This window comes from Mirounga leonina, unplaced genomic scaffold (assembly GCF_011800145.1).
Source record: "Mirounga leonina isolate KUSES-001 unplaced genomic scaffold, KU_Mleo_1.0 Mir_109, whole genome shotgun sequence".
NCBI lineage: Eukaryota > Metazoa > Chordata > Mammalia > Carnivora > Phocidae > Mirounga > Mirounga leonina.
In genome coordinates, this window is record NW_023270244.1 from 1,352,591 (window position 1) to 1,364,532 (window position 11,942).

The following is an 11,942-nucleotide window of genomic DNA, read 5'->3' on the forward strand; positions in this document are numbered from 1 at the left end:
CTTATGCAATCAGAACTCCTTGAGGAGTGTCCAAAGATAAGGTACCAGACTTTCCCCACAATTAAGTGTAAAACCTTTTCAAAAAAATTGTCCATGTGACATCTGGAACTGAGTATCTCCATTTTGAAGCTGCTATGCCCGAGGCTGACTCTGGGGACTCAGCCACACAGGGCTCCTAAGAAGCAGGCCAGAAAGCGCTGGGTGTTTATAAGCTCAGCCAGGGAGGAGAGCAGCTCCTGTGCACCTGAATGAGGAAGTCCAGGCCTATCTTTGGCCTGCATATTTTGGCACACATCCCTCCCCCTCTCTCAGGCTTTTAGAAAACCAAAGTTGCAGCAATCTCATTAACAGATGTGGGTTCCAATGAGTATTTTATATGGCATGTATTGTATATGACATCTTCTAAAGTCACCCTGAGTTGTTGTTTTTCAAGTAACTCCACTTAAGTGAGCCCAAAGCTTCACACTAAGAGCGCAGCTTATGCAAACACAGGAACAAAAGGATATGGGAAACAAGAGGGCCTGGGAAGCCCTGTAGAATCTCACCCCTCCATCACCAAGTCATTGTGACAGTGGTAAGACCTGACACTCACCTATCTATTCCCACATTTACTTGCCTTTTAGGAAACTTTAGCAAATAGTTCCCAAGTTACTGGGCTTTCTGTGTCAAACTTGCAGCATTTTTTAAACATAGTTGAGTATACAACCTTATACATCCTGTTTCCCTGAAAAGCTGCTGAATGACTTCCATCAAAAGGTCCCAGAAGTAAACATCACAAGTTAGTCTAGAGAAAGGCTGCTAAATGAAGTATAGGTATTTTATATATATGTACATATGTACATTTTATATAAATTACATATAATATTAGTAAAATATACTACCTATTAATTTTTAACGTATATGTATAGTATAGTATTAGGAAAACATATTCAGGAAGGGATGACAAGAATTAAAACCGTGAACTATAACTAATAAAAAATACTATGACTGCTGCCCTTGAGTAAAATATTATACTCCTTCATTCCATGTTCAAATGATATTAGTTGACTCAATCAGCAGCTTTAACCAGAGGACAAGATGATTCATGTCTCCTGTAGCCAGATCTTTGAGGCCAGAAGACAAAAATGACAAAGGGCACCCAAAAAAAGTTCACTGTGCCTTAAAAATCTGTAGACAAGAGAGGGTGAGAATAAGTTTAGCCTGTTTATCACATGCTGGAATTCAACTCAAGTCATTTCACATCTATCTCCTATTTGTTGTAAATGTATACAGCATGCTCCATGAAAACTGACACCAATGTTGGCAAAATACAACAAAGCTTCCTTTCTGACGTGTCAAATAAATTTTAAAAAAGAAAAAAGCTGAGCTCCAAGAACACAAATCTTAGAGCACTGAGCTCCAGCAAGCAATTAGCTTGTTATAATACCTCTCCCGTAGCTGCTAAAAGGCTATTTCAACCCGTAAAGATTTCTGGGCCCCATCAGTCAGCACCTCTCCCGGTCCTCACAGCTCCCAGATTACAGGAGACAATGCATCTAACATGAAGAGCGGCTGGGGACGGTGGAGGATATCTTAGCGATAGTTGCTTCCAGAGAAAGGCATGCAAGTGTTATTTTAATGGCAAGAATCACTTACTCTGTTACAGCGGTGCTGCTGAAGGAATTATCCTGAAGGCTGAAACAGAAACAAGAAAACATCAGCCAAGTCCGGCCGGGGAGCCGTCTCCCTGATTGCTCTCCGGGAGTTAGAGCATACACACAAACATGGCATTGCAAGGCAAGTCTCAGGGCTCGCCCGGCACGCTCGCTCTACCTTGGGCTGCTGTCTGCACATGCTCGTAACGACACCCCCAGCTGCGGCCCAGGCGCACGGGCGAACCACAAAGCCCGGCAGCCCGCGAGGCTGCGGGGACAGAGCTGGGCGGGGCGCGGCGGCAGGGCGGTCCCCGGGTCCCGGGCCCCCGGCTCCCCGCAAGGAGGTCCTGGGGAGTTACCGCCACCCCAACCTCGCCAGCCCCGCGCGGCGTTTAATCCAGGCTTCTCGGTGCCAGCCACCCCCGGGGCTGGCAATGGGAAAGCCCAGCCGTTTCTGCCTAGGTGCTGAAATCTCTGGGGGACTTGCTTTCTTCCAGACGTCTCCTGCCAATTTTACCGAGCTACACCCTCTAGGGATGGAGGCTGGCAGGAATTCATCCGTCGGGAGGAAACCAGAACCGGGAGGAGGACAGAACTGCTGTTACTGCTGTGTGTGTGTGTGTGTGTGTGTGTCTTGCTTTTTAAAAAAAAGAAGAACATTTGAAGGAGGGCTCACTGCATCACACCCGCTCTGTTTGCACTGTCATTTCAGTCTCGGAGAGGAAGCGCCCAACCTCGGACTACAGGGCTGTGAATGAGCCCACGCAGGGCGAGTGGAGGATTTATTCCTGGCAGTATTGGCGACTGGGGGGCTGTGTAAGCCGTGGGGTTTGCTATGCCCAGAGTAGCCCGCCTAAGCTGCACTCCCAAACACCTTTACAAAGGGTGAGAGATGGAATCCACAAATGCCATCCTCTTTAAATAAAGGCAGCCCTGTTGGGGGAAGGGAAGGCTGTCAGGCCCCCACTTGCTTCATTCCCCTGGGGATATTTGTCCTGCCCTCTTTCCATTGTTCCTTTCTCCTGCCAGCTTGACCTTGATATGAAATGAACAGTCATCTGTGAAAGATGCTGATTTTGATTCTTGAATTAAGTAGATTCCCCAGGCCCCTTTTTAATCCCTCCGCTCCCAGAAGCAGCCAAGATGGTGTGTTTTAGTCCAAACTGTATCAGGCAATGGGTTAACAACAACAACAAAAACCCTCAAAATTTTACTTTTAGATAATTAGAAAAATTACCCAAACCTTGGTAATAAGGGGGAAAAGCATGACCTTTCAGTGTCACACTGAGGCATTGTTTTACAGATCCACCCAAGGACTGCTTAATTCTCTAGGAAAATGCACTTGACTTTGCTATTCACTATTGGTTAGACCACAGACACTGGAGTTAGGTGTTAAATTGTACATTCTGTCCAATCTGTCCAGAGGAAAATATAACCTAAATGTTTATGGTATTATTGCATTGTGCAATTTAACCAATATATAATTGGCAAAATAGCCAATTTTGTATCTAACCTAACAATCTTATAGAAACATTTTTCTAAATGCCTGGTAATATTCAGATGCTCTTGGTTCCAAAAGCATCACTATCTTATAGTTTCCCTCTTCAATAAATTAATAGATTTCTGATGTGTGTCTATATTTATATGAGTCATGTTTTTAACTTTTAAAGTTATACTTTGAAAAATCAAAATTCAGTTTTCAAAGAAAAACAGGTTTCATTAAGGTCCTTTGCAATTTTATTTTCCTCCCTCCAAATATTTGAAAAAGTAGTGGAATAAAAGCCTAATATGGTCTTAGACCTGAACTCTATGGACTATAATAAGTTTAGAAATATTCATCCCATACAGTACATATATGTTCCTAAACCACCTACTGCCTCATATGAGCTAGGTTCAGGAGTGTCAGACATAGCCTCTTCATTATATAAATGTATTTATTATTTAGCTGTCACAAACTGAGGTCTATTCTTTCTATTTTACTGAGACCAATGAAGGTAAGTCTATATTCAGCACTCTCAGCTCTGCTGTAAAGATTTGAAGGTTGCCAGTGTTCAGAAACCCCTTTTACTCATTGTCTAAGGTACTAATTCCTCATGTTCTAATGCAGAGAAAGATCAGACTTTTCTCACTTAAGTGTTCCCAGTGATCTCTTTGAAATGAGAAAATGTTATGCTTTCAACTTTGAAACAGGACTTGGACAGTATGAAATAATGTGAGTCCTTTGCAAATAACATAACAACTCTGTAAAAAAAAGTGCAGGTATTCAATAATGTCCACAGAAAAGAAATAACTCTCAGCAGCTCATGAATAGCATGGACCCAAATTAGATTTTAGGTGGTACTCTTATGCAACAAAAACAATTTGTTGATTAACTGATTTTGGTTAAAAAACAAAAATGTCCCAGAAAAAAAAACCCTCTTATGTAGAGTATATAAGAAAATCAGCCACTTTAATTTTTACTTCCCAGTCAATTCTTCTAACATATTAGTTTTCATCTTAAATCAGATGTAGAAGTAATTTTTACAGTGTCTGGGGCTTTGTTTTGTTTTAATATTTTGTAGTATCCAACTTGGAATAGAGCAATACTGATGAATAATCACTCACCATCTGGTTATTCTGGAGACCCCATGTGACCAAACAGCAGTTTAGAGTGAGTTAAAAAAGAGAAGCAGAAAAACTAATATTGGCATTCTGGAAGAAGTTAAGTTCTAGACCAGTGTTTCCCAAGGTGTCCTCAGTGAAATTCCAGTTTCCCAGATGGTCCAAGAAAAGAAAAAAGAGAGTTACATGGTCAAAATTAAGTTGTTGAAGTGTGGGTCCACTTATGTACGGATTTTTTTAATAAATATAGTACTGTAAAAGTATTTTCTCTTCCTTATGATTTTCTTAATAGCATATTCCTTTTTTCTAGCTTACTTTGTTGTAAAAATGCATATAATACATATAACAAACAAAATACATATTAATTGACTATGTTATCAGGAAGGTTTCCAGTCAACAGTAGGCTATTAGTAAAGATTCGGGGAGTCAAAAGTTATTCGTGGATTTTCAACTGTGCGGAGGTCAGTGCTCTTGACCCTCACATTGTTCAAGGGTCAACTATGTATTATAAATTCACAATGCACATTAGGCAGCAAAAAAAGTATTTCTCTTTTTTTCTCATAACTTTTTAGCCCTTTTTAAAAGTTTTTATTTAAATTCCAGTTAATTCACATACAGTGAATTATATTAGTTTCAGGTGTACAATATAATGATTCAACCCGTCCATATAATACCTGGTGCTCATCATGGACAAGTGCATTCCTAATCCCCATCACCTATTTCACCCATCCACCCACCCTCTCCCCTCTTGTAACCATCAGATTGTCCTCTATAGTTGAGAGTCTGATTCTTGGTTTGTTTCTCTCTCTCTCTTTTTTCCCCTTTGCTCGTTTGTTTTGTTTCTTAAATTCCACATATGAGCGAAATTGTATGGTGTCCATCTTTCTCTGACTTATTTCCTTTAGCATAACACTCCCTAGCTCCATCCACATCTTTGCAAATGGCAAGATTTCACTCTTTGTTATGGCTGAGTAATATCCCATTGCATATGTATACCACATCTTCTTTATCCATTCATCTGTGGATGGACACTTGGGCTCTTTCCAAATTTAGCTATTATAGATAATGCTGCTATGAACATAAGAGTGCATGTATCCCTTTGAATTAATATTTTTTTTTTGTATCCTTTGGATAAATACCTAGTAGTGCAATTACTGGATCATAGGGTAGTTCTATTTTTAACTTTTTGAGGAAACTCCATACTGTTTCTCTGAGTAGCTGCACCAGTTTGCAAAAAAGCTATTTCATCTTTTTTAACCAATATTTCTCAAACTCATTGAAGACCCAATGGTTTTTGTTAAATATATTATCCATTAACATCATGTTGAACTAGGAATTTTGAGAAAAGAGTTCCTGAGTACATCAGGGAAAGACTGCAAAACAGATTAACTGGTATAATTATTCATTGAACAGATAAATGAATGAACAAATGATACTACATGCTTGTCACTATCCATAGCTATGAACAAGATGGACACCGCCCCGTCATCAAAATTGTTTCACAATAAGTGTGTATGTATGTATATGTACATGTATATAACATACAATGTATATATTATATGTACAACCTTATTTTTTAAGTGGAACAAGGGGAAATGAAGAAGCTGGGTTTGAACATGGCTAATTCATTTACAAGTTAGAAGTTTCAATGTTTTACTTTTTCTGTCAGTGCTCTTAAAACCAATATTTGAATTTCAGATTTAATAACAATAGTCTCTTTATTATAATTGAAAAAATTTAATTCTAGTGTACTGGCTTAACTACATGCAAAATATAAAGCAATAATGTAATGGTCAAGAAAGAAATTTCTAGACTTGCCAGGGTTTAAGACCCACCACTTAGTAGTAGTTGGAACTCCATGCCTCAGTTTCCTCATCTTACAATGAAGACAATAATTGACCTATCTTATGGGTTCTAATGAAGATTAAATGATATGACTGAAAACAACAAAAAAGTCTAGTAGATGCTCTTATCATCATTTTCATTATTATTATAATAACTAAGAATATATAAACTTAAATGTTGGAAAAAGATAAACAAACTGCTGTGCTTGGGTAGTAGGTTTAAAAATGGCATTTCCTTTCTATTTTCCATAATGCCACAGTGTTTAATAGGTTTTTTAAAAGGATAGTAAAAATGAAAACTTTACTAAATGTAGATGGGCTGCTCTTAAAATGAAACAAGCTCCATCCAGAACGGCTTTGTGTTCACTTTACAACTCTTTGAGTTAAAATACTCGTACATCCCTGGAGAAACATTCAATTCTGAGAAATCACTTTCTGCTAGACACTGTGGCAGGGAGCCAGAATCTTTACAATAGCAGGAAGTCAACAGAGTTGCCTGTTCTACTGGCCTGGACACTGTGACTTGTAGTTTCCTGTCAAGACCCTTGGGAATGACCGAGCTTCTCTGTGGAAAGAGAGGACTCTTGCCTGAAAAGATAATATTCCAAAAAGAATACTCTCCTGACTCACTGTTCCCTAATCCTTTCTCTTACCAACCCCAACATCTGAGGCTATGACTAGAAAGTCCTCATTATCGAAGCTCCTGAAGAGTCAAAGATGCCCAACAAAGCAAAGCCATGATAGCAAAAATATAAACTGATGGCCAACTGGTTATGATGTTAGTATCCATTCAAACATCTCTCCCTAGTTAATGTTAGCATATAGCAAGTCCACTGTTGTCTAACAATCGCCTTTTGATTCATCTGACAATAGAACACAGATACACTGTAAACTGATTCCAAGGGAAATTTCAGGATCTCATGAAGTCAGTGGAAGTGATATCAGGAAATGGCTTGAATTTCATTCAAAATCAATGACAAGTGAAATTTTGGCAGTAACAAGTAAAGTATATAAAATTGACAAAGACGGTGACATGTTAATTCCAAAGGGAATGCGCTTAATATCAAAGGTTTGAGTGGCCCTTGGAAAAATTTAAGAAGTTCTTAATTTTGTAAAATGTTACCTTTTATAATTATGCAATGAGTATCAAATGTGAGGTGAAGGTTAACCTTTTGAGCTATTAATGTTTTTAAGAAAAAAGTATATATAGCTACTCCAATGGGCATGATTTATTCTTTATTGTTTGTAGGAATTAGCTCACGATTGCAATTATATCCCTATATAATTTAAGAATATTTTCATAATTTCTTTCCTGCTTACCATGACCTACCCTATGTGCTCTGGCCCTGGAGACAACTCTGAAATTAACTTCAACCACTTTGGCCTCCCTGCTGCTATTACAACAGATGAACTTGATCCTTCCCTAGAACTATAGCACTTGTTATTTCTTATGCGAGGAACACCCCAGACCCACACACATATACTTCCTCCAGGAAGCTTCCCTGACCACATTCCCTAAATTAGCAGTTCCCATCACTTTATTCTGCTTTATTTTCTTGATAAGACAGACCGCTACATGATATCTAACATTGTTTGTCTATTTGTGTTATAGTTACTTCCCCAACTAGAATAGGTACTCTTTGCGGACAAGGACTTGGGAGTCTTAGTCACTACTCTAAACCCAGGGCCAAAAATGTGGTCTACCATAGTAGCTACTCAGTAAATATTTGTGTAATGAAATGAATGAGTGAATATTACCTTCATTTTTTAAAGATAATACTCTATTTACCCCCTTACTTTTTCTATTTACTTTGAAATACTAGTTTCTGTTTTAAGTGATTCATTGTAAGTGGACTTTGTCCAAGACAAATTATCTTCAGGTAATGAGGCTTTCCTGTATTAGACATTCCTTCCTTTGCCTTATAGGGATAACAAAGAAATTTCATGCCATTATGCAAGGTTGATGGCACTGGTTGCCCAGAACTTTATTTCTGAGGTATGGTTCCAGTCCAGCCAGAAAGAGCACTGGGATTATTGTTTGCTACAGGAAAGGTTGGGGGCATCCTAGTGGAATTATTGACCTAAAGCACCCTATTAAAACATAGATGTCGGGGGGGGGGGACACATTTCATTATTAAAACCTTGCCTTGGATTAATTTTCAGATAACCAAATACATACTTCTTATTGATGTGAGTCTTAGGAGTCTCAGAAGTTATCTGGTCTGTTTTTTAATACTTAAACTTGTGCTAGGACAATTCCCAACTCTTACTTGAAACCCTCAGGGGCAAGAAAGTCACACCTAAAGGACTTTGTGAAGTCCTTTATTGGACTCCTCTAATTCTTGAAAAAAATTTTCATTTGAGTTCTCCCCTCCTTCTTATTACTTTCACCTATGGCTGAATGCCTCTATCTTCTGGTCCCCTGGTCAAATATTCCCCTTCTGTAGATTCTCATATGGCATGACTTAGAATCCCTTGAGCATCCTTCTTGGTTGTGTAGCACTGGATAAACTGTGATAATGTCCTCTGAAAGTACAGCCACTATGCTGGACATATTACTCCAGGTGATGTTTGTTCAATGAAGAGTGAAATTGAGTTTGTATCTCCTTCTTTTTACCATTATACTCTTTGCATGTGGCCCAAGATCATTGTGAGTGGTCTGGGTGGTTGCACCATACCAGAGACCCAGATTGTTGGAGTCAACTGCTACTCCAGATCCACATCAGTGCCATCCAGAAGGAGAGCAATTAGTTTGTTGAACCAAGTTCCAGCTTTGCATATATTTATATGAAATTCTATGTTGTCTTATCTGAAATTTCATGCTATTGAATCCAGCCTTTCAAGTCTTTTAGAATATACATTTTAGCAAAAATTATGTTGGCTATCCCTCCCAGTTTAATATAATCAGTATTCTGTGGATACAGTCCTTCCAAAAACTTAGAGGATAAAATAAACATACTTTTATTCAATGCATAATTTTTAAAAAATTATATAAATCAGGGAAGGTGTATTAAATAATTATTTAATATATTAAAACAGAATATCTGAAGTTATTTTACTTTAGGAACAGTAGGTAGAAAAAAGAAGAAATGAGAAAAAAGTCTTGCGCCAAATTTTGGGGTACTGCTAGAGTGAGAGACAGCGAAGTGGGGGCCCCAGGGTTACCAGGTAACAGCTTAAAGGCACAAATCACTTCAAGGTGAGAGTGACATTTCTATCCTCTTCAGTACCCTCTTCTTCCAGCAAAGTAGTATAGCTGAAGCTCTGGTCAAACACAGACAGCAATTTAATGAGTCATCCAGTTGGGAAGGACAACCTCACGCTTGCGTACACATAAGCAGAAAGAACATTTCCAAGATATCTGGGGCTCATTAGGCAGTGCCTTCTTTGTTCTATGAAGCAGAAAGTGTATTTTCCCCTCCATTATTCCTTCTACACCTTCAAAGAGAAGTTTCTAAGTTTTTCTTTCTCCTCCATGGTTCCATTTAACTACTTTTCTGTTTTTAAGTCTTAATAGCATCCTTTCTTTATACATGGTCTCTGAGGTTTGGCCCATGTAAACCTGCCCACATTTCACCTTGTATAAATACCTTTGCTTACAACATTATTTGGCATCTCTTTAAAATTCTCAACCCATGGGCATTGTTTTGATTATCTATTACTTTCATGACTTAAAACAATCATTTTATTTTGCTCTTGATTTTGAGAATCAGGAATTTTGGAGGAGTTCACCTGGGCAGTTCATCTGTGATCTGTGTGGTGTCAGGCTGAAGCAGGTGGGCCTGGAGGACTGCCTTCCAAAACAGCTGCTTCCCTTACATAGCCAATAACTCAATGCTCCTTGACCTCTCTTTCCACATGACATCTCATTCTTCAGAGCCTCACTGTGTGGCTTGAACTTCTCACAGCATAGTAGTCTGTGGGCAGTCCATCTTCTTACATGGCAGTTGACATCCAAAAGACCATGGCAGAAGCTGCCAGTTCACTTAAAGGTTTGGCCTAGATGGGATAATATCACTTCTGCCGTACTCTATAGGTCAGAGACAGATACAAGTCAGCGTGGATTCAAGGGCAGGATAATAGACAACCTCCTAATGGTGGAGTGTCAAAGAACAAAGAATTTGTAACCATCTTTAATATGCCACAGACAATAACAGCAGATAGTTATAATTTTCATCTCAACAAACCATTAATCTATACTTCTTGGAGATATATATATATCTCAATATCACATATATTACAGCTATTAAGAAGAGAGGTGAAATTTCTGGTATCTTCAAGGAACAAAAAGTGTGGCTACATAATTTAGCTAATTCAAGCAACAGTCCTTGACAGTGTTGTTTCAACACCCTTGCGTGATGTGATTAACTATGAGGTATGTGGCAACTTGGAAGTCATTTGACAAATATTGACATTTGTCAATAATTCAATTTCTAAATAATAAATTAGAGCTGATCCAAGTTTTTTTCTACAACTTCACTCTCTTACATGCGTTCCTAACTGCATTCTTCAGTGGAGATTAAGTGGGAGACTTGTTGCAGCTTTTCCACTAGGAACTGCTCAATAACCCTGGCACACTGATGGGAAAATTCCATACCCCAGCCATCATCCATCTTGTATGACTTGGAGGAGAAGAAAAAAAAGATTAAGAACTCCTAGCTTAAAGCATGTTGCTAATGAAGCCACTATTCACTAGCTAGATAAAAACTGGATAAAATCCAAATATGAAGTAATTGTGACCTTTACTTTGTTTGGTAGTAGTACAAAAAAATCTTATAGTCTTGTCTTCCTTTTTCTCTTTGTCCTTGCCCTTCTCCTTTCTGCTTTTCTCTCTCCTCCCCCTAGCTCTCTCTCTAGTGGGCTTACAAATGTGGGCTCATGAAACTTAGTAAAATGTACAGCTACCAATTATACTGGAAAAATAACTCAAAGTCAGACTTTGCTGAGGTTGGGCAGGAATACTGTTTACTGGTACTGAAAACAGCAGATGTATTTATAGCTCCAAAAGCACAATGTCCACTCTACAACTATTTCTAAATACTAAGTGCATATTAGTATAAAATAAAATTTGCTCTTATCACTTCCTTGAGACAATGACTTAGCTCCATCTTCCATGGACATTATGACCTGCTCATCATATGTAGGTGGTTTATGCACATCCAGAGAGAGTCACATTCCCTTGGGCCCTGGAGCAGTCAGGGCTGCTGCGTTTCTATATTTGGTATCAATCCCTCAGCACAGGATTCAACTCAGGTCATTGCTGGGCCTGTGGTCACGGGCCTTGACTTTGCAAAGAAACCAACTAACTTCTTAATGGTCCCCAAAAAATCATTAAAAATTTATGGGTAATATTATGATTTTCAACCAAAATAGTAGTAAATATAGAGTCCTAGAACCAATAAGACATGGATTATGCCACAAAACTGATCAGATATGGTCAATGTAATGAACAAAAATAGAATATCCAGAACAAGTTACAAAGAAAAATAAATTTTAAAATATGTATCACCAATCAGAAGTAGTTTTTATCAACAACTAAAATGCTGAAAGCTGAAATGCCTAGAGAGCAGCATAATATAGGAAAAAGTATAAACAAGGAGTTCTGGGATCTGAAAGCTGCCTCAGTTCTACCATTTACAGATTCACCCTGTGCAGTAAATAGCTAAACTTTTCAGGACTTCAGTGTCCTAAATTATAAGGCAGATAGATTTGATGGGTTTTAGTGGCTTTCCAGCTTTAAAATTCTGTGATTATTGGGAAATGTAAAAATAAAATTGCATGACCCATTTTTATGAGGAAGGAAAGAAAGAAGGAAGGAAGGAAGGAAGGAAGGAAGGAAGGAAGGAAGGAAGGAAGGAAGGAA

At 38.5% G+C, this 11,942-nt stretch overlaps 1 protein-coding gene across 6 annotated transcripts in view; it reads right to left on the minus strand.

Annotated features, from left to right (window-relative positions):
* LOC118019922 (protein FAM13C) overlaps positions 1-1,872 on the minus strand; it is a 152,087-nt gene extending 150,215 nt beyond the window's left edge. For 4 of the 6 annotated variants that reach the window (XM_035019614.1, XM_035019607.1, XM_035019597.1 and 1 more), the window contains exon 1: positions 1,636-1,805. In XM_035019614.1, the coding sequence (XP_034875505.1) occupies positions 1,636-1,697 (62 nt within the window). In that variant the 5' untranslated portion in view covers positions 1,698-1,805. The other 2 variants (XM_035019624.1, XM_035019633.1) reach the window with 2 other exon arrangements.
* Positions 1,873-11,942: the final 10,070 nt, after the last annotated feature.